Source organism: Megalobrama amblycephala, linkage group LG1 (genome assembly GCF_018812025.1).
Source record: "Megalobrama amblycephala isolate DHTTF-2021 linkage group LG1, ASM1881202v1, whole genome shotgun sequence".
Lineage (NCBI taxonomy): Eukaryota > Metazoa > Chordata > Actinopteri > Cypriniformes > Xenocyprididae > Megalobrama > Megalobrama amblycephala.
This window is the reverse complement of record NC_063044.1, coordinates 38,906,675-38,928,020: the sequence shown is the minus strand read 5'-3', so window position 1 is coordinate 38,928,020 and position 21,346 is coordinate 38,906,675. Positions and strand designations below refer to the sequence as shown.

At 41.8% G+C, this 21,346-nt stretch overlaps 1 protein-coding gene across 1 annotated transcript in view; it reads right to left on the bottom strand.

The window, feature by feature from the left end:
• The window catches only part of cacna1ha (calcium channel, voltage-dependent, T type, alpha 1H subunit a), a 133,305-nt gene that overhangs the window by 3,264 nt on the left and 108,695 nt on the right, over window positions 1-21,346 (bottom strand). The window contains 24 exon segments of the mRNA XM_048192158.1: window positions 25-193; window positions 1,236-1,544; window positions 1,644-1,765; window positions 2,358-2,436; window positions 7,490-7,560; window positions 7,685-7,818; window positions 8,432-8,541; window positions 8,787-8,938; window positions 11,695-11,908; window positions 12,027-12,116; window positions 12,361-12,486; window positions 12,579-12,705; window positions 13,025-13,116; window positions 13,118-13,210; window positions 13,293-13,361; window positions 13,467-13,538; window positions 13,540-13,585; window positions 13,679-13,779; window positions 14,890-15,267; window positions 16,050-16,258; window positions 18,295-18,382; window positions 19,105-19,260; window positions 19,947-20,064; window positions 20,288-20,473. Coding sequence (XP_048048115.1) covers window positions 25-193; window positions 1,236-1,544; window positions 1,644-1,765; window positions 2,358-2,436; window positions 7,490-7,560; window positions 7,685-7,818; window positions 8,432-8,541; window positions 8,787-8,938; window positions 11,695-11,908; window positions 12,027-12,116; window positions 12,361-12,486; window positions 12,579-12,705; window positions 13,025-13,116; window positions 13,118-13,210; window positions 13,293-13,361; window positions 13,467-13,538; window positions 13,540-13,585; window positions 13,679-13,779; window positions 14,890-15,267; window positions 16,050-16,258; window positions 18,295-18,382; window positions 19,105-19,260; window positions 19,947-20,064; window positions 20,288-20,473 — 3,311 coding nt within the window.

The window sequence follows — 21,346 nt, the reverse complement described above, 5'->3', positions numbered from 1 at the left end:
GTCATGTATTCTGGGTCTTTATACCTAATTCAAGGTACCCTTGACTGGTCTCCACTTCTTCAAGTGGATAGGGAGCACTGGCTGGCCTCACAGGACGAAACATGTAGCTGTCATTGGGCAAAGAGTGCATCCTTGACACTGACATTTTCCGTGGAGAGAGTAAATTCTCCTGTGTTCTTTGCATCCCCTCATCCTGCAAATGACAAATGTATTCCTCTGCTTTTATGCTTTTGCCCTCACACATAAACTCACAAACCCACAAACACCTAGAGCCAAGCTTGCCAGGTTCATTCACCAGCTCACTGCAGCTGACAAAGCAAATATACTCCTTGCCAGAGCAGCCCATGAGGGGTAACAAATGTTCCTGGCCTCCCCGTAGAGCCTCACTTCTCACTGCCCACATCGCCTCAGCATATTTTCTTTGTAACGTGACAACTCAGCACCCAATAAAACACAAATACAATTCTGTTGCCTGCAGCAACTCAGGATGCTCCTTATAGAGTTAATGGTGCACAGTAAGTGCAAAACTAAACTAAAATAAATGGGAAAATGTTTTGTATACTATGACCAGTTCAGTATACAAGGGGTTTTCAAAATTTTTGATGCCAAAATATTATGATCACATAGTAAGAGACCTAAAATATAAAAGGCATCTATATATTTTCATGTATAAAGAAAAATATTAAGTGTGATATTACAAAGACATGTTTCCAAAGTTAACTGGTTTTCATATTGTACCAAAGCAAATTATTATAAGATTATTTCAAATATAAAAAACATTTAATTTGTATTAATTTATGGTATTTTATCTACCCACTATTACAGTTAGATGTAGAAGATGTAGAAGCTTGAAGAAAAATATTTGTATAAAGCTTAAACAATATTGTGACAGCTAAGGATACACTTAAATTAATAATAAAGTTCATTTAAATGCTTATAATTCTTTTCCTTTTTATTTTAGGAGGACATCAAACAAATCAGAAAAATATTTTTTGATTACATACCATAAAAACCTTGGTATGTAAAATTCAAAAAGTAATAATTTGATAAATGTTAACTTATCCTGTTAACTTTGACAGCCCTAAAAATACATTTAGTATTATATTTATTTACACATACCCCCAGAACTCTCTTGCAGCCCCCTGGGGTTCCCCGGGTTTGAAAAACCCTCATTATACTATTACATAAATACATGTTTATTCATGAGTAATTCAGGCAAACCAGGGCATGTATACCTGTCTGGGTGAATCTGGGCGTGGTCCAACATAAGTTGCCCTGCCTTCAGGTTCTGAAGAACTCCCTGCTGAGACGTTGCTGAGACGGCGAGCCATTTTCATCTCCATCTCAATCTCAGCGTCCATTTCTGCATCTTCTTTAGCCTCCTTATTGCTCTCCTCCAGGTGTTTCATCAATACAGCCACCACCACGTTAACCAGCACAAACTGAGCCATCAGCACAAAGGTGACGAAGTAGATGGGGGAGACCAGAGGCAGATAGGGGACGCAGTTCTTATCTTCTGCTTGATCGCACTCTCGCAGAGTGTCCTGCACATATGCAACATGTTAATGACTAAACCTGCACCTGTGAAACTCTCTCAATGCAGTTACACAAGAACAATGAAAAACTCTTCTGTGTTATAGTACCTTCATTATGCCATTCCAGTTGTCCCCCGTCGACACTCTGAATAACGTTAAAAAGGCCATTCCAAAGTTCTCAAACGTAGCATGTCGACTTAATCCTTCACATGGGTTTTCGTCAGTGCATTCTAGATGAAAATATTGGTAGTCAATAGTTTAACAAGCGTCAAGTACTTTTAAACATCTTATACACAGAAAGCACAGCTAGACTCCCAGATTATCACTGAATGTGTTGCTAAAAGTGAAGATAACCTGACAGAGTCCTCGGTATTATCATTAAAGAAGCAAATGAGCCGTTACCCCCAGACACGTCTGACACAATAATTAGCAATGATTTTAAAGTTGAAGGCTAATGAAAGTAATTAGAGTGCTTGCCCTTTAAGAGAAAGCATAATCCTGTCATTTGTGTTCCAGAGGCCTCTCACGGGGATATAAGTAGCATAGAAATGTCTCTTTGAGCCTAGAGGCTATCTCATAAATATGCTACCATTGCAGGAGCAAGCTCCAAAGATCAACAGCGCTAATTTAGGTTCTTCTTCCAATATGACAGTACTGTAGACTAAAAAGAGCTCTAAAACTGTGAGAGAAGCATTCCCAATGGGGACCAAATTGAAGCATTTCTGACCTAAAAATGAGAGTGGCAGCTAAGGTAGAGCAAAGCCGCTAAAACTGTGAAATGGAGAGCTCAGTATGAACAGTGAGCAGGATTGCAGCACTGACCTAGTTTCCCAAAAAGCTCCACGCCAAGTGCCGCATAAATGAAGAAGAGGAGCATAAACAGCAAGCCCAGATTTCCCACCTAAAGAGAGAAAGCGGATTATCACAGTATGTTATTAAACAATCAATCATGGGGAGTAGCACTGTGTTATAGATACTTTATCTCCAACTTTTTCTCTGTCCTCCCCCATGTCTTACATATCCACACAAAGACACAAACAAATGCAATTGTGCAGTACATCTACATCCCTCTAAAGCAAACATACACACAACGGCATACTGTATGCACTGCAAAAATATTTTGTCTCTAATATAAACTGTATGTATTTGAATTACAATATATATGGGTCTTTGACGAATATGGTTTTTAAAAGTGTAAAAAAACATAATGGAGATATAATTTCATTGTTGACACTGAAGAAAACGTTTTTTTTTTTAATAATCAATTAACACTGCTTTTGTCATTTTTTTTACAAAAATTCGGTTCCCTTTCAGTCGGTCATGTTCGACGTACGTCAGTAGTGACCGACGAATTGGGATATCGCTAGAGAGCCCTATCAGCTTTGAGTGAACTAAAACAAGCCAATGGAATTACCGTGCGATATTTGCATAATGTGCACCGCCTCCGTCAGGTGTATATAAATAGGAAGCAGATGCAATTGCACTCTGTCTTTCGCTTCGAAGCCAACCTGTGTGTTCCTGCTATTAGACTGAGAGTGACTTCTCAAGTCTTTGAAGAGCTTTCGTTCTACAGTGCTGGCATTATGGCACCGTACAACGAGGTCGCGAGCTTTCCCAGAGTGAGCTTTCCGAGCTGTTATACAGCTCTCAACTGCTGTTTTCACAGCATTATTTGCCCCGTTTGGTTTGCGATTTGGGCCGGTTCCTCTGTGTATGTGACTCAGGGAGTGAAAAGTGAACCTGCAGTCACATCGCGGCTGTTCCCTGTGTGCTTCGGCACAAAGAACAAGAGCTTCTAAAAGAGATTCACAGACACTGCGTCTTTTTCAAGACGTCATTCTGTCTGTATGTTTCTGGAGGCGGTCGTTTCCTATCCTCACTGACGGCCACAATCACTTTCTCTCATGTCTGCTTAGCGTGCTGAGACTGTGTTTGTGGGTGGTTCATACTCTCTTGTGAGAGTATGCCCACGTCGGTGCGCTGTTCGTCTCGCCTTTCTCATAAGGGCTTGAGCGCTCAGCGCGCCGTGTGCTGTCGAGCTGCCGGCTGACAGCGCGCGTTGCCATGGCAACCCAGCGCGTTGTCCGGCGCTCAAGATGCGCGGTCGAGACTTGAGTGCCTTAATTGAGGTGGAGTCCCCTCACTTATTCCCCGATCTAGTTTATTTTTCTGAATCAGAAGAGTACTATGGCAAATAAGCCTGGGTGACCAGAGGATCACAGTGGGCCAATACTCGCCGAGCCATTCTCCGTGGGCCCCCCACTCCTCTAGTTCATCACAAACATGTTGTGACTGTGTTCGTGGGTAGTTCATGTTTAATAACAACATGGCCACGTCAGCGCCCAGTGCGCCGTGTGTCGTCCAGTTAGACGGCCATGTTCACTGTCCCACATGGCTGGTAGCTTCTGGGTGGATTGAACCATGCCGTCCGAGTCGGGTCCCCGTACTCTGCTTGCGGCTGTCAGCGTGCGAGGCCCCGCCTTGCCACTCTCAGCCCCCTCTCACTTCGCCAGCAGGTGCCACTGTGATGGTGCAGGCCGCGCCCCGTGTGCAGTCTCCCATACACACTGCTACCTCGCAGAGTCTGACCACACTCCGGGCCGCTTCCATGCCGTCCGAGTCGGGTCCCCGTACTCTGCCTCGCTGCCCCACCCCCGGTATGTCTGTGGTGCCTTTGGTCCCGCTGGCTCGGTGTCTGGAAGCGTGGACAGCGCTTTCCAGCCCATCCCGCTGGCTCATTCATACTATCAGACTCGACTATGCGATTCAGTTCGCCCGGCGTCCCCCGGTTTTCAGAGGTGTCCACTACACTCAGGTGTCACTGGACAACGCACCTGTTCTCTGGGCGGAGATTGCTGTCCTCCTGGCGAAGGATGCAATCGAGCCGGTCCCTCCAGCAGATATGAAGTTGGGGTTTTACAGCCCCTACTTCATTGTACCCAAAAAGGGCGGTGGGCTACGGCCAATCCTGGATCTGCGCGTCTTGAACCTTCACAGGCTGCCGTTCAAGATGCTCACGCAGAAGCGCATTCTCGAATGCGTCCGTCCCTGGGATTGGTTTGCAGCGATCGACCTGAAGGACGTGTACTTTCATGTCTCGATTCTGCCTCGCCACAGACCCTTCCTACGGTTTGCGTTCGAGGGTCGAGCATATCAGTACAAAGTCCTACCCTTCGGGCTGACCCTGTCACCCTGCGTCTTTATGAAGATTGCAGAGGCGGCCTTTGTTCCCCTCAAGGAACAGGGTGTTCGCATCCTCAACTACCTCGATGACTGGTTGATCCTGGCCAGTTCGCGAGAGCAGTTGTGCAAACACAGGAACATGGTTCTAGCTCACCTCAGCCGGTTGGGTCTTCGGGTCAACTGGGACAAGAGCAAACTCGCCCCCGGGCTGAGGATCTCTTATCTCGGTCTTGAGCTAGACTCGGTCACCCGGACTGCGCGCCTCACAGAGGAGCGCGTCCAGTCGGTGTTGAACTGCCTGAGTATGCTCAAGCGCAGGACAGCGGCCCCACTGAAAGACTTTCAGAGGCTCCTAGGGCATATGGCATCTGCAGCCGCAGTCACGCCGCTCGGATTGCTCCATATGAGGCTGCTTCAACACTGGCTCCGCGGCCGGGTCCTGAGATGGGCGTGGCAGCGCGGTACACTCCGTGTCCCCATGACACAGAGCTGCCGTCGTACCCTCATCCGGTGGTCGGACCCCTCGTTCCTGCGGGTGGGAGTGCCCCTCGAACAGGTGTCCAGGCACGCTGTGGTCTCCACAGATGCCTCTGCCACCGGATGGGGGGCCACGTACAACAGGCATGCAGTGTCGGGTCTTTGGACGGGGCCTCACCTGCATTGGCATATCAATTGCCTGGAGTTGCTAGCAGTACGTCTTGCACTGGGCCACTTCAAGGAGCTACTGTCAGACAAGCACGTACTGGTCCGCTCGGACAGCACTGCGGCCGCTGCGTACATCAACCATCAGGGTGGTCTACGCTCCCGTCGCATGTCGCAACTCCCCAGAAACTGCCCACTGCCAGTGGTTCTATTCCCTGACCAGCGGCACGCTCGGATGCCCTGGCACACAGCTGGCCCCGGGGCCTACGCAAATATGCGTTTCCCCCAGTGAGCCTTCTCGCACAGCTCCTGTGCAAGGTCAGGGAGGACGAGGAGCAGGTCTTGTTAGTGGCTCCATCCTGGCCCACTCGGACCAGGTTTTCGGACCTAATGCTCCTCACGACAGCCCCTCCCTGGCTGATTCCTCTGAGGAAGGACCTCCTGACTCAGAGACGGGGCACCCTATGGCACCCGCGTTCCGACCTGTGGAACCTCCACGTGTGGTCCCTGGACGGGATGCGGAGGTTCTGAGTGATCTCCCGCAAGCTAGAGCCTCCCTTTCACGATGAGCCTCTATGCGTTGAAGTGGAACCTGTTCGTTGAATGGTGCTCCTCTCACCGAGAGGACCCCCGATCATGCTCGGTCAGATCTGTGCTTTCCTTCCTGCAAGAGGGCCTGGAGCAAAGGCTGTCTCCCTCCACCCTCAAGGTGTATGTTGCCACTATCGCCGCACATCACCATGGAGTTGATGGCAAGTCAGATACCCCTTCCTCCGTACCCTCTTGGGATCTCTCCCTGGTTCTTACATCTCTCAGGGATCATCCCTTCGAACCTTTGCAATCAGTCGAGTTAAAAGCATTGTCCCTTAAGACCGTCCTCCTGGTTGCATTGGCTTCGCTCAAGAGGGTAGGGGACCTGCACGCATTTTCGGTCGACGAATCGTGCCTGGAATTCGGGCCCGGTGACTCTCACGTCATCCTGAGACCCTGGCCCGGATATGTGCCCAAGGTTCCTACCACTCCCTTCAGAGATCAGGTAGTGAACCTGCATGCGCTGCCTTCGGAGGAGGCAGACCTAGCCCTAGCTTTGCTCTGTCCCGTCTGCGCTCTGCGTGTGTACGTAGATAGAACGCAAAGCTTCAGGACCTCAGATCAGCTCTTTGTCTGTTACGGAGGCCAGCAGAAGGGAAAGGCTGTCTCCAAGCAGAGGATGGCCCACTGGATAGTGGATGCCATCGCCTTGGCGTACGAATCCCAGGGCGTGCCTTGCCCGCTCAGGTTGAGAGCCCACTCCACCAGAGGAGTGGCCTCTTCCTGGGCGCTGGCTCATGGCACCTCGCTGACAGATATCTGTAGAGCTGCGGGCTGGGCGACACCTAACACGTTCGCTAGATTCTATAGCCTACGTGTAGAGCCGGTATCTTCCCGTGTACTCGCTTCCACTAGCCGGTAGACGCGTTGAACCCGCTCTAAGTGCCGGCTTGCAATGCCACTCCCGCCCCCTGGACCGGATACGTGCATCCTTTTACTCCAGTCGCGTTCCCCGCTTGGTGAACCCTGTCGAGTTCCTCCACCTCCCCCTTCGGCTCGGACATTGCGGAGTCCGTCACTGACGTTGTCTGTTGGCTGGGTTCCATATGTTGCGATCCCTCTACGTGAGCGGTCCCATATGTGTAACTGTCCACGGTCAAACTCCCTACGGTGAGCCCGTGTCTTTCCCTTAGCAGAGCCAGCTCTGCTGTCACCTGTCAGATGAGTCTCCCCCTACCCAGGTGGAGCCATCCTAGGGACTCCATATGCGTACTGCCCCACGGGCCAGTCCATATGTGTATTCTCCACGTAAACTCCTCCCCCACAGGGTAGGTAGTGGCCTCCGCAGTGTCCCCTACGGGTTTGCTTTCCCAGTGTAGTCTAGTTTACTTAGTGGGTATGTCGGAACTCTCTCGGCATAAGCTCGCCCCCTTCACCATCCCAATTGGTGCGAGGGATGGCTAGAGCTTTCGCTGGGCACTGGAAGGGGTTTCGTAACTGTGGCGCTTTATTTGGGATCCCAATTCGTCGGTCACTACTGACGTACATCAAACGAATAAATGAATTAATGAACATAAAAAAACCACAACATTATGTACCTGTGGTAAAGCTTGCATTACTGTGTCCAGCAGGGCTCTCATGCCTGTAGCCATCTTCAAAAGCTTCAGTACTGTTGGGCAAAAGCACAGAGAAACCCATATCCAAAAACACATCCATTTGTAATAGACCATACAAATACATTTTGTATGGTTTGGGGGAAAAAAAACAAAAGAAGCTAAAAAAAACTGCAGTACCTCTAGCTATTCTCAGCACCCTCATAATGCGGATGATGGTGGGATTGATTGGCAGTGCTGCATTCATCTTGATCTCCTCAAGTGTGATGCCCATGATAGAGAGCAGGACTATGGCTAGATCCAGCTGGTTCCATCTGCCAGCACATTAAAGCATCATACAATTAAAATACTACATCCAGCAAAGAGTGTAATTTAGCTAATCGGTGTCTGAACATTAAGCAAGCTGAGCAAACAAACCATACACAGATTTATAAGCATATTGCAAATACAACAACATATGGTTGATTGCACCTGTACATGTGCTAATGTGGGATTATTGATAAACAACAGATCATGATCTCATGTTTTTGTACACAAAGCTGATAGAGTCTTTAATTAACTTTATCGGGTTAAGCACTTACAAATTACAGCAAGACTACGGATATCTAAGAACACAATTTTATCTCACTGAATTGGGGGTTGGGGACTGACATGACTCCTCATAGACCTCCTTAAAGTGACTTTAGTATCAGGATTAGAATTAGAATAAGATGGCTTAGTTAGAAAAAAATTGGTAATGAGAATGTAATGTATATAGTTAGTACACCATCTGAGGTGCACCCTAATAAGCACTTAAGAATACTGATTTAACTTCCAGAAACTTCTTTAGTACAATACAGATTTGCATTCATGCATCCATTGTTAAACTTATGTATAGGGTATACACATTATATTCTGTTCACATTAGAGTAATTTAGGCAACAATACCTGTCTTTGAAGAATCTCCGAAAACCAAATGCGACAAGTTTGAGCAAAGCCTCAATTATGAAGATGACGGTAAAGACATAGTTACAGTATTTCAATGCCTCTTCAAGGTACTGTGGAAGATAGGAGAAATTATTTCACCAGTTTTAATGTAGTACAATTTATAGTAAAGTAGCATATGGACACTTAAAACACATTTAACAATGCACAAATGCCTTTGCGTTTATATAAAAATAGGTGCCATTTATTTTAATGAAAGAGCACAAACGCTTTCCAAGCAGAACATTTCACAAAAATAAGTTACTTTTGGTTTCAATGATAAAATGCAACTTCATGCAATGGTAGTTCACAGACTCACCAGTGGCTGATTGAAATGCTCGATTGACATAGTAACTACATTGATGCAGATGATGCCGGTAATGAAGAGGTCCAGGTAGTGGTTGGTACACAGTGTGTGGATGTAGAGCCGGGCTGGAGAGTAATCTGCATAGTACGGTCTCTGCTGGGCCTCTGTTGATACAATCAGACAGACAGACAGACAGCACAGAAGAGTCAGTGCAGGGTAAATGCAGATAAACCAAATCACTGATGCAGAGGCAAAAGGCACTGGGTATAAGGGGACGACTGCTGCAGAGAGGACCAGTACTTTATCTTGCCATCACTATGCTATTATTGAGATACTATCCATTAACAGTCCTCTCATGCAGCACTTGTGCCTTCGTGGATTTCAAGCATGCTGCTTTGGTGAACATGCCGTTGTAAACATGGCAGTGTGTGGGAGAACATATGAAAGGACTTCTGCGAGTAGCTCAGGTGATGGGGACATATTGAGTGTTTACCAAGGAGAGCTTAGAGGTGACTGTTTATCGATTAGTTGAACTGTGTGTGATATATTGGACATGACAGCAACCACAAAATTGATTTGAGTTTGAATCCATCTTTCTGAGTCTGCCATAAAAGCATGTTTACAGGTAAATATCATATGCCAAGAGAGAAGCCATTGAGCTACTGAATATCTGATAGAGTTCAACATGCAGGTAGAGCATAACCATTACATGGGACATCTCTCCCTAGCAGATACGACTCTCATGACCACCTTGAAAGTCTTTTACAGTTGCACACAGAAACAGCCTGTTTTTCAATATGATGGGATAATGGCAGGCCCAGATGGAATCTGTGGATATTTCCCACATTTTCTGCTCTGAATTTGGGAAAAATCTGCTGTATTCTGCAGAATATAAAATGAGTTGAACTTACTGTACTCTTAATGACGCTTTATTAGCCTAAATATTTAATAAATGAGCTCAAGAGTGGTACAACTTTGATATTCCAATTTTGAGGCAATCCACTGAGCTTTCTGTGGAAGCAGATTCCATGTGAGTCTGGATAATGGACAGATACAGATGTTATTTGGAAATGTTGTATATAGGGATGTTTCTTCAACTTCAGGCACCTTTGTGTCCCAGGGGTTTATGTTATTTATATGCCAAATGTGATCATCTAAACAAATGTGAAATAAACAATTGCAAGATTTATTGTATGGAAATGATTATTCATGAAATAATGATGAAATAATACTGAGTGTATAGTTGAGCGAAACACTGAGGTAAATCTCACTTGTAAGCATAATATTTTTCCATTAGAATTGTGTCAAATTATGCAAAAGTGTGAAAATGTCATTTCATTGTGTTTAGGATGCATAAAATGCTAGCTATTTAATTAGCAAACTCAAATGTGTATGCCATTTTAATTAAAAAAAATGTTAAAAATGTCATTTCCATCAAAGACTGCCTACACAATACGTAATTCAGATGTGGTGGGCATTTTTAATGCTTGCTAAAAAAGACAATTCTCTTGTGATTTATGACAAATGTGTTCTACAAAACTATTTTCTTAATGTCCGCATGGCCAAAGTTGAAGAAACACCATGTATTCAAATGTTTGCCTTCTTTTCTTTCCTGTCCTTCTAAACTCACTCTGTGTTGTGAGGACTGTTTTGTGAGACGACCTTCAATCTATCCCAGATGAATGCATTGAGGGGCTCTTTGAATAGATCTAGGGAAATAAAACTCAACTGCTATGGACTCAGCTATGAGTACTATAAGTCACACTCACATACACGATTAATCCCCTGACTGCAGTAAAGGCTAGAGGAGCCAAGTGTGACAAACCTAGATAAAACTGTCGGCTTTTATGCTAAAGATCATTTATCAGGAAGCTTTGCCCTGGCAGGCATGGTGCTTAAACAAGAAAACACTTCTTCACATTTATTCGTTTAGTCACGTAAAATCATGGCCTGCTTTCTCAGAGTCCTTAATGCTCACAGAAGTGGACCAGACAACACTAATAGTGCCCTCAGTGTGCCAAATTGATTAAGACAGACAGACAGCCAGACCATAACCAACTAACCGATTCGGATCTCTCAACTGGATAATATGATGTAACTTTCCTTGATGTCGTTTTACATATGTTTGAGTTCAGTGCTCTAGAATAAATATCAGTTAAATAGTTATTTCAAAGTGTAATAATATTTCACAGTATTATTGTTTTTACTGTTTTTGAACAAATAAATTCAGCCTTGGTGGGCCTAAAAGACTTCTTTTGAAAAATCAACATTAGTGTAGACCTGGCGGCCGTTCACATACAAGTATACATACAGACTGACATCTTTGGCCATTACGCTGCATATTGTGCAATGCTTCTACAGTATTAAAAGCATCTTTTCAAGTTTCAAAGTCGCAAACCTTGAAAACCGCTTTTGCATGCACGGATGTGTTCACTTTGTGCTGCTTGTTCTCAGTAAGTTTGGTTTAGCGAGGTGCGCTGACTCTACACTCTACTTGATATTACAATCTTGATTTGCTCTGATGGTAGGAAAATGAACACTAAATTAACACGTTAAGTAAACAGTCCTAATTAGTACTACTACAATCTTCTATTTAAAATAAAACTGTCTTCTATTATATATTCATAGCAGGACGCTCTGCTGCTTTGGCCTTGATGCTGACCCCATATGTACTGTGCAAACTTCCCCTGTTGGCTTGTCATGCAGAATTTGGTGTTGCGGGCATCTCATGCAGGAACATGCTGCAGTCCATCACAATCCAAGGCTGACATCAGATCTGTGCCAAAATGTGCACATTTTTTTTAATGTACTCAGCCTTATGACTGCTTGTTTTTAAAAATAATAATAAAAAAAAATCTTTCTCTAGCTTTCTCTCTCAGGCTCTGGAAGCAGGCAGTGCTCAGAAAAATAGACTACCGACCAGACCCGCAATTCTCCTTACTCCTGCGCTTTTTCTCCAGCAGTTTCTGCCTCTTCTCCTCACGCATACGCGCCTCCTCTTCCTCCTGGTCCTGACGACACTTGTGGAAGTTCTCCACCACCACTCCCACAAACATGTTCAGCACAAAAAAGCTGACGATCAGCAGGAAAGAGATGAAGTAGAGGAGCATCCAGGGGTTGTGATTGCGCACAGGCTGCAGGCGTGAAGGACATGAAGAGAGGACACATCCATCATATGACAAATTAGAAAAGTTATGTGAATTTATAAATACGGAAACAGCACCGGCCAGAATGAGGAAAGCAGATCCAAACCTGCTGGTTCACCCCGACAGCGTCCAACCCGTCATACATTATATTGACCCATCCGTCCTTACAGGAAAGCACGAACAGAGACATGAGAGCCTGCGGAAGAGAAACAGTAAACGGCAAAACCTCATTTATTTAACCTCATTAAAAAATAATTTATTCAGTGCAGTAACAGAGCTCATAATGACAGTCTGGGAATCATTTCAAACAAATTACAACAGAAAATGTTTTCTGAAGGTCCTATAAAAATGAAAAGGCAACATGACCTCACTCAGCCAATCACTTTATTATGATTCAATGTGTCCAAACCAATGAATAATGTCTAGTGAACAACAGTTACCTGTCCCAAGTTGTCAAAGTTGTACTTTCTCCGAATCCATTTGTAACCTTCACTTTTACATTCTTCCATATTGGTGATGTTTTTGGTGTCAGCACCTTCACAATGGTAAAACTTTCCTTTGAAGAGCTGTGATAGATAATATCGATGCTGTGTTATCTAAAAAAAACCCTCATATTTTTGTTGAAAAGCATGTATTGTGTAGCGGTTGAGGCAATTACCTGAACTCCAAGAATGCCAAAGACAATAAAGAAGGCACAGCAGATCAGCACAATGTTCCCAATGGGCCTCAGGGACGTTATTAGCGTTTCCACCACCAGCTTCAGTCCAGGAGCACGACTAATCACTCTATTTAAGTGAAAAACAAAGACACAACCTATTTCAGTCTGTCTGGATTGCAGTAACATTTATGTAATGGTACAATAGACTGGGTGACCTTTAAGATTGATAAACCACCGCTTGGTCTTACCTCTAAAACAAATTCAAGGATAATAGACTTTTGTTGAATCGGTAAGTGAGAAGGGGCTTTTAGCGTGTAGGCTCGGGAGATAATGCAACCACACAACTAACCTTCAGTTTATTTCCTAACAGGAGCAATGACTGTATAGCGGATTTCATTGATTGACCGTGCCTCAGACAGGCACGTTGTGACCTTTCGCTGACTCACCTTAGTGGCCGCAGAGTTCTCAGCAGGCGAAGAACCCTCAGGATGCCAAGGATTCGGTTTCCACCAGTGGAAGCCAGAGAGACCAGAATGTCAAATGAGAGAGACAAAAACCAGCACCCCATCCAGAACATTCCAGGTGCTCTGCAGATAACTGTGTTTCCCGGAGCAGAAGCCAAGGGCCACCACCTTTAACACAAGTCATATCACGTCAGTGTGATTGTTTTGTGGAATGAACACTCTTTGTACATTAGAAAAAACAAAATCATACCTTCACAGTCATTTCAGCAACAAAAATCACAGTGAAAACATAATTTGAGATACTGAGAAACATTCTCTCCTGAAATGAAAAACAGAATGTATCATACATCCAATAAGCATGAAAATCTCAAATATTAAATTCAGATTGACTATTAAGGATGAGATTTCACTAAAGCAAACTTACAGGTGGCTGTATAGTGGGTCTTTCCAGAGCAATAGTGATGCAGTTTAAGAAGATGAATACCAAAACTGCATGAATCAAACATTTTGTGTGAAATTAACCTCTGACAAATCATCCGAAACCTAGGACAGAATTATGTAACAGTTACAAAAGTGAACATGAAACTTTGAAAGGACAAACTGGTCAGTAGACGATAGGAGATGGCAAATGCTTACTTGTTCTGAGGCGAGAACAGATAAAGGGACCAGTCCTCATGATCTTTACACCACTTAGGTTTATATGCTTCTAATGTCCTCTTGAGACGGAGACAGAAACTCTGTAACACACAAGAGAGAGGCATCAGCAAACTTGAAGAAGAACTACAGCTAATTACTACAGCTCTAAATTGTCTGGAGTTTAAAGTGTTTAGGGTAGATAAGAACGTTAATGGTCTTGATTCAATATATTAATAAATAGGGATTCAAATGGATGCTTGTTTAAATGTGATGAATTGCCATTTAACTGACTAACTGGTTATTTTGCAAATGCGTTTTCTGTAAAACAGATTTTGCACAATTAAAATCCACTTTGTCTGAATGTTTAATTGATTTGCCAGGTACTTGGCTAGAAAGATAGTTGAACTTGTAGAAATGACACCATGATGCAGCTGTAATTATGCAGCTTGTAATACAATTGTGGGAAATCATTATAGAATATTTCCAGCACTGACACTTTAATGCAGTTTTTATGGACATTTTATTCACTCCATTTTGCAGTTTCAGTTTCAACACCATGCAGCACCTTTCAAAAGTCAATTTAAAGTGTTTTTTCTCCAAGAGCTCATAAGAAATTTTTCACAAGAAATAATAGAAACATGGCAATATAGTGGCAATGAATAGCGACCAGCATCAAACTTTTAAAAAAAAAGATGCAAAAGTATCACAGAAAGATCCCATGCCACACAAGTTTGATGCTAGTCACTGCCATTGTATGAATGAGTGTGAGCAGGATATTTAAAATAAATAAATACATAAAAAAGATTCTTACTGCAAACATTTGAATGGTACTGTATGTATTGTTTTAAAGTTTACTGTAATGTGTGTAGGTGTGTCCAGACTTTTGACTGGTTGTGTATGTTGTTTGTATGTAGGCCTTTATTGTAGCCCTATTGTTTCTGTTAATTTCACAGCACTTGAAACTCAATTTCAAGACGAGGCCTCTTGAGTGAGCAGATATCATCACACTAACACCAATAAAGGTCACTTTCCACCCACCAAGAAAAACAATTACTGTCTTCAAACTACCATGCTGAATCAATTACAGCATGACAATTAGTCTCCTCACAAGACAAACCCCTGGGAAGACATCTTTGAAAAACAAAGCACTGCTTGACTGTAATAAACAGCACAGCACAGGTGTGATTCTCCAGTGTTAAGCCACGACTTACATCATCCATGTCCTCCTCTGCGATGGAGTCTTCTTTGCTCAGGGTGGTGGACAGGTCAGTGGGTATGTGCAGGCTTCTCCCATTGCAGTCGTGGTATTCCCCCAAAGAGCTGAAGCTGGGAGTCTGGGGCAGCTCAGGGATATCGAGAGAGCTTGGATGCTGCAGTGAGCCCCCACTGATATTGGCCAGTTTCTCACCCTCCAGGTCCTCATCCTCAAAACTACCCCTGCCATCCCCAGAAAGCAGAGACTCCCTCTCCCCAGACGTGTCCTTCCTTTTCAAACTCGGCGCACGCCCTAAACTGTTCCAGCTGGATCTACGGCTGCCCCAGTTGCTGCCTGAGCCACGGGGGTGGCACGGAGATCTTCTTGGGCTAGTCTGGGATAGTAAAAGAATAAGTTGTCCTGGTAAGAGGTTACACATATTGCTTGTTACTGCAATGAAGTACTACAACCTATTGGGGCATCAAAAAAGTGTTTTATGATATGATTATAAATTTGCTTTACCTGCAGTACATAGTCATGCACAAGCTGCATGCTCAATAAAGAGCTTTGTCATTGACAAAAGATAGAAGACATTTGCAAGTTTTGTTTTCTACAATAGATTGTATGTAAATATCCTGCACACTTTTTGTTTTACTAATGCAGTTCAGGCCTTTACATTTGCTAAAAATATAACTTTTTTGCTGTTATAAAAACAAACAAACAAAGCCCAGTCCAGATTAGAAAAAGTAATGCAGAAGTAATGTAACACATTACTTTCCATAAAAAGTAACTAAGTAACACAATTAGTTTTTTATGGAGTAAAGCAATATTGTAATGCATTACTTCTAACTTTCCGTAACACTGGGTGTAACCATCAAGTGGAAAGTGATATCACATTTTCCCTACACCTTGAATACATTGTTAGTGTGTGTAACCAGTTACATGTACATAATCATTATTTTACATATATTTTTCAAGGTAAAAAGTACTGTAAAAAAGTAAAATATCATAAATTATTAATTAATTAAATATCATGTTTTTGAGGAGTCGCACTACATGACATCATAGTTGAAACTAACCTTACTATGTCATAAAAAGGTAAATTATGGCATCCCTTCACCTTATGACATCGCTGTAATGGACATAAGGTTGACACTTGATTTTGTTTTTTCTTACCAGGGATTTCTGATCAAAAGCATTTGGATCTATCGAGATCCCACTGCCCCGCCTGGACTCGGTCAAACCAAATACTGACTCCGGGCCAAGAGAGCTCTTTGGAGTGGGCATGGGTGTGGCAGCAGTGCGCATGATGATTGGAGGGGGCAAAGTGCCACGAGGATCCACATGCCCATTCGCCGACATCATCAAAGAATACATCTTCAACTCTATTGGTGAAAATGAAAGGGATCATTCAATAAAAGTCAACACCATTCATTAAATAAAATGACAATAGATTATCCAGGAATTACTTAAAGGTGCCCTAGAATTTAAAACTGAATTTACCTCGGCATAGTTAAATAATTAGAGTTCTGTACATGGAAATGACATACAGTGAGTCTCAAACACCATTGTTTCCTCCTTCTTATGTAAATTTGATTTGTGCAAAAGAACACTGAAGAACAGGCGAATCTCAACATAACACCGACTGTGATGCAACAGTCGGGATCATTAAAGGATTAGTCCACTTTTAAATAAACTTTTCCTGATAATTTACTCACCCCCATGTCATCCAAGATGTCCATGTCTTTCTTTCTTCAGTCGAAAAGAAATTAAAGTTTTTGATGAAAACATTCCAGGATTTTTCTCCTTATAGTAGACTTTAATGGGCACCAAACAGTTGAAGGTCAAAATTAGTTTTAACTAGAAATGCTCTCTCTTCTTCTAATCCTCTATTAGAATTCCAGCAGTGTAGACACTGCTAAGCGTATTACTGCCCTCCACAGGTCAAAGTTTGAACTAATTTTTTATATGCAATATGCTAGTTCAATAGTATATAACAATTAGTTCAAACTTTGGTCTGTGGAGGGCAGTAATACACTTAGCAGTGTCTACACTGCTGGAATTCTAATAGAGGAGAAGAAGAAGAGAGCTGTTCAAGATGAGCATTTCTGGTTAAAACTAATATAATCTTCAATTTTTTTTCAAGAAAATGAGCGATGGTTTCACTAGATAAGACCCTTATTTCTCATCTGGGATCGTGTTGAACAATTTGCAGCTGCAGTGAAACTAATTATGACTTTCAACTATAAGGAGAAAAATCCTGGAATGTTTTCATCAAAAAACTTAATTTCTTTTCAACTGAAGAAAGAAAGACATGGATATCTTGGATGACATGGGGGTGAGTAAATTATCAGGAAAAGTTTATTTAAAAGTGGACTAATCCTTTAATATGTACGCCCCTAATATTTGCATATGCCAGCTCATGTTCAAGGCATTAGACAAGCCAGTATTAAGGTCTGGAGCTGCACAGCTGAATCATCTGATGTTCTGCAGGTATTGTGAAGCAAGCAAGGACAATAGCGAAAATAGCAGATGGATCGATAATAACTGTTCATGATCCATGATATCATGATATATTTAGTAAACTTATATTTGTAAACTGTCTTTCTAAATGTTTTGTTAACATGTTGCTAATGTACTGTTAAATGTGGTTAAAGTTACCATTGTTTTTTACTGTATTCACGGAGACAAGAGCTGTCGTTATTTTCATTATTAAACACTTGCAGTCTGTATAATGCATAAACACAACTTCATTCTTTATAAATCTCTCTAACTGTGAGTAGCTTTAGCCCCGTTAGCCACAGCCTGGGCTACTATCAAACTCGTTCAGAATCAAATGTAAACATCTGCAAAATAAATACCATACTTACATGATCTGATATGCTGCATCACGAACACTTTGTAAAGATTCCATTTTGAGGCTTATATTAGCTGTGTGAACTTTATTTATGCAATGTATTATAGAGTTGAGAGCTTGTGGGCGGGGATCACGAACATTTAAAGGGGACACACACAGAATCGGAGCATTTTTAATTACGCCCCAAAATAGGCAGTTAAAACATTGAATAATAAAAAAATCTATGAGGTATTTTGAGCTGAAAATTCATAGACACATTCTGGGAAATGTGTCTGTGAAATAGGGTTCTAGGGCACCTTTAAAGTTGTATATGGCAGAAGAGCATAAAAAGGGTATTTTCCTCAGTAGATTGATTTATGTGACATGGGTATGCATAGACTCTGGAGGACCACTGCTCACTTTAATTGGTCTTAATGGACTTAATGTCTGAACGATCAGGCTAAGACTAGGAAAAATCTATGTAGCGTAAGAAGTGTGCATGTGTGCATAAAAGTAATTTCACATGGCAATAACTTTTTATGTGATGTAAATCACATAAATGTAAATTTAGCACATGTAAGTAACCTGTATCTCGTAATTCCCCCATCTTCTCCTCCTCTTCAAAGTTCAGCGATCGCTTCTCTTCATCCGCATCTGATCTGTTAGCATCTCCCTGCAAAGCACAAGAGATTTTTGTGGACTGCTCAGTGTTTCAGTAACTGCTCCGCCCACTAAAGTGTTATTCAGGGTGCAGTGAAGCCAAACAGGAGTTGCTCTCTCAAAGGACGCCGGCCTCTGGCATCAACAACAAACTGCCCTTCACTCAGTCATAGCCTGCTGTGCATACAGACAGCTGCGGTGCCAGTGTTATCATTGCCCTGCTACTCTGTTAGAAATATTGCGGTTCGGGGTGTGTTAAGTTGGTGTTTGTTTTAGCCTTTGCAGGTTTACACCTACTAATAACAAGTTCACAATTCACACAGTCCCCAGTATGACAGATGGGCCAAACACTGCAGCACCGTATCAGCAATGCAGTTTAACTCCCCAGACTATCTGGAGAAAGCAGCTACTTAGTTTGTGCAAAAAACGGTGGGTGAACTAACTCTTTAAGAAGCCAATTATGTAAACGTCTGTAGCACAAGTTCAACTTGTGCGCCACAGGTTTGAGCCTCTTCAAGGGGAGATCACATTGCATATTAGCTACATATTTAGCTGTAAATTTAAATTGAGTTAACATACACTGTATTTTAGATTCAATATCTATTCAATATTGAATTTATATTTTGTATATAATATTTGTATAATTACATATTTGTATATATAATTTTGTGCACATGCTTAAGAAAGACAAACATAGTACTGTAACTGAGCCAGTTGTAGAAGGTTTTTTTATACCTCTGCCTGAAACCCCTCCACTAAGATGGCCACAAGCAGGTTAAAGAGGACATAATTCCCAAAGGTCATCAGAGCCACAAAGTAAAGAGCCGCCCATGGGGAGGTGGAGGCCATTCCATTATAGAGGACCACGTTCCAGTCTTCCTGGGTCAGAATCTGAAATACACACGCAAGCATTTTGTCTGAGAAATAGTAGAGGACAGAGGACGGCTGAGTAAAGGGAAAAAAACATTTAATTACTTAAATGTGCAATAGAGCAATGTTTTCTGTATGTGTTTTCCTGTCTCTGAATTATACAGTGGGGAAATTAATACAGAATTTGATGCTGTAGCTCCATTTGAATAGTGTTTTGTGATGATACTGTACATATTATTTAGAGTTCAGCTCCTTACTAAAGTGAAAGTAACTTCCCCAGTCTACCAATTAAGTCTTTTTTAACCACAAAATGGTGTTGCGATAATCTAATGAGAATAGCTGTAAATGTGCATGGTAGGAAGATACAGTGCAGGTTCAGCAATTCAGTTTCATCACATGAAATTGTACTGATGCAAAAAAAAAAAAAAAAAAAAAAATGTACACAAAGGCTTTCAATTGTAGTGAGCTGCACTTTAGCTACTGCTTTAGCTCAAAATATAGATATGAGTTAATAAATTGTTTTTTGGTATAAACAAATATTTCAATATCATAAATAACCCTAGCCTGACAAAAATAAGCAATTATTTACAACACACTTGACTACATTTGACAGAGTATGAAAAAATGTCAACTCTATTCATTGTAATTAAGGACCTACAATGGACTTACAACTTACTATGTAGAGCTAGCATAGTTTCTGTTCTGACCTGAAACACAGTGACAATGGCCCACAGCAGGGAATCAAAGTTTTTCCTGTCAGGAATGGTGTCTCCATTCTCCGTCTTCATGCTGAATTTGCATCCAAACAGATGCATTCCAAGAATGCTGTATTGACAGTGAAATAAAAATTAAATGTATTATTATTTAAGTGCATAATTCCAGAATTACATTCAATAAAAAATAAATAATGTTGTACAGATTTTAAATCAATTAATTCATGTAGCACAGTTTTATGAATCAAACTGTCAAGATTAGCTATAGTGTTGGTGGCACTGTGCAACTAGCTCGGTTCTAACTGGTTGAACGAGGGTGTGGGTGTGGTCTGCACCTGAATGTGAAGATGAAAAGCATGAGCAGCATGCAGAAGGTTGCCACATTGTCCATGGTCTTCATCAGCACCACCAGCTGTCTGCGCAGTGCAGGGAGGAAGCGCACCAGTTTGAGTACACGCAGGAGACGAAATGTCCTCAGCACTGAAAGACCCCCATCCGCCTGCCCTATGATCTCCCACACACTGCCACCAAAACACATGGTTATATTTAATAGTTTTAAAAAGGTTTAATAGTTTTAAAAACAGTTTTTTAAAAAAAATCATAACCTCAACATTGCATATGTATGCTTACAAGCAATTAAAATACTGTGTAATAACAAGAAGCCCTGCTGAAATTTCATACTATCTTTCACAACAGCACCTGGGTAGCTGATGCAAAACATGTCCATGGATTTTTTTTAAAAATAAATTTAGCTTAGTTTAGGTATTTAGGTACAAAGTTTATTTTTAATGTAATTTATTTAAAGCCTTTTATTAGGTTTCATTTAATTATCACGAAACCTTTCATAATATTTGTATTATTTTATTATCCACTATTATTCAAAAGTTTGGGGTCAATATAAGATTTTGTTGTTGTTGTAAGAAATATACTGATAGTAATACTTTTATTCATACTTTTGTGAGATGAACAAAATGAGAAAAACAGTGAAATGCAAACTAGAATTAGAATATATTAAACCTGTACTAATTAAATATGTTAAATAACACAAATATACTTTATGTATTTAATCTCACTTTATTAACCAATGTCTTTGCTGCTGACCTTCCATGATGATCCAATTCAACCATACTAATAAGCAAAAATTACTTTAGATAAACATCACATTTGTGTTTCAATTTTACTTCACAGGTGTGAATTTCCTTCAGCCTGAGGCTTATTCCTTTCACTTATAGTGTGAAAGGTAGTGTGAAAAGCTTTACATTTGCCAAAAATAGAATAACATTTTGTTATTAAAAAAACAAACAAGCAAGTAAAAGTAAGTATAAGCCAGATAAGTAAAAGTAACGCAAAAGTAAGGTAAGTATTGCAATAAGTTACTTTTTTTATGGAGTAAC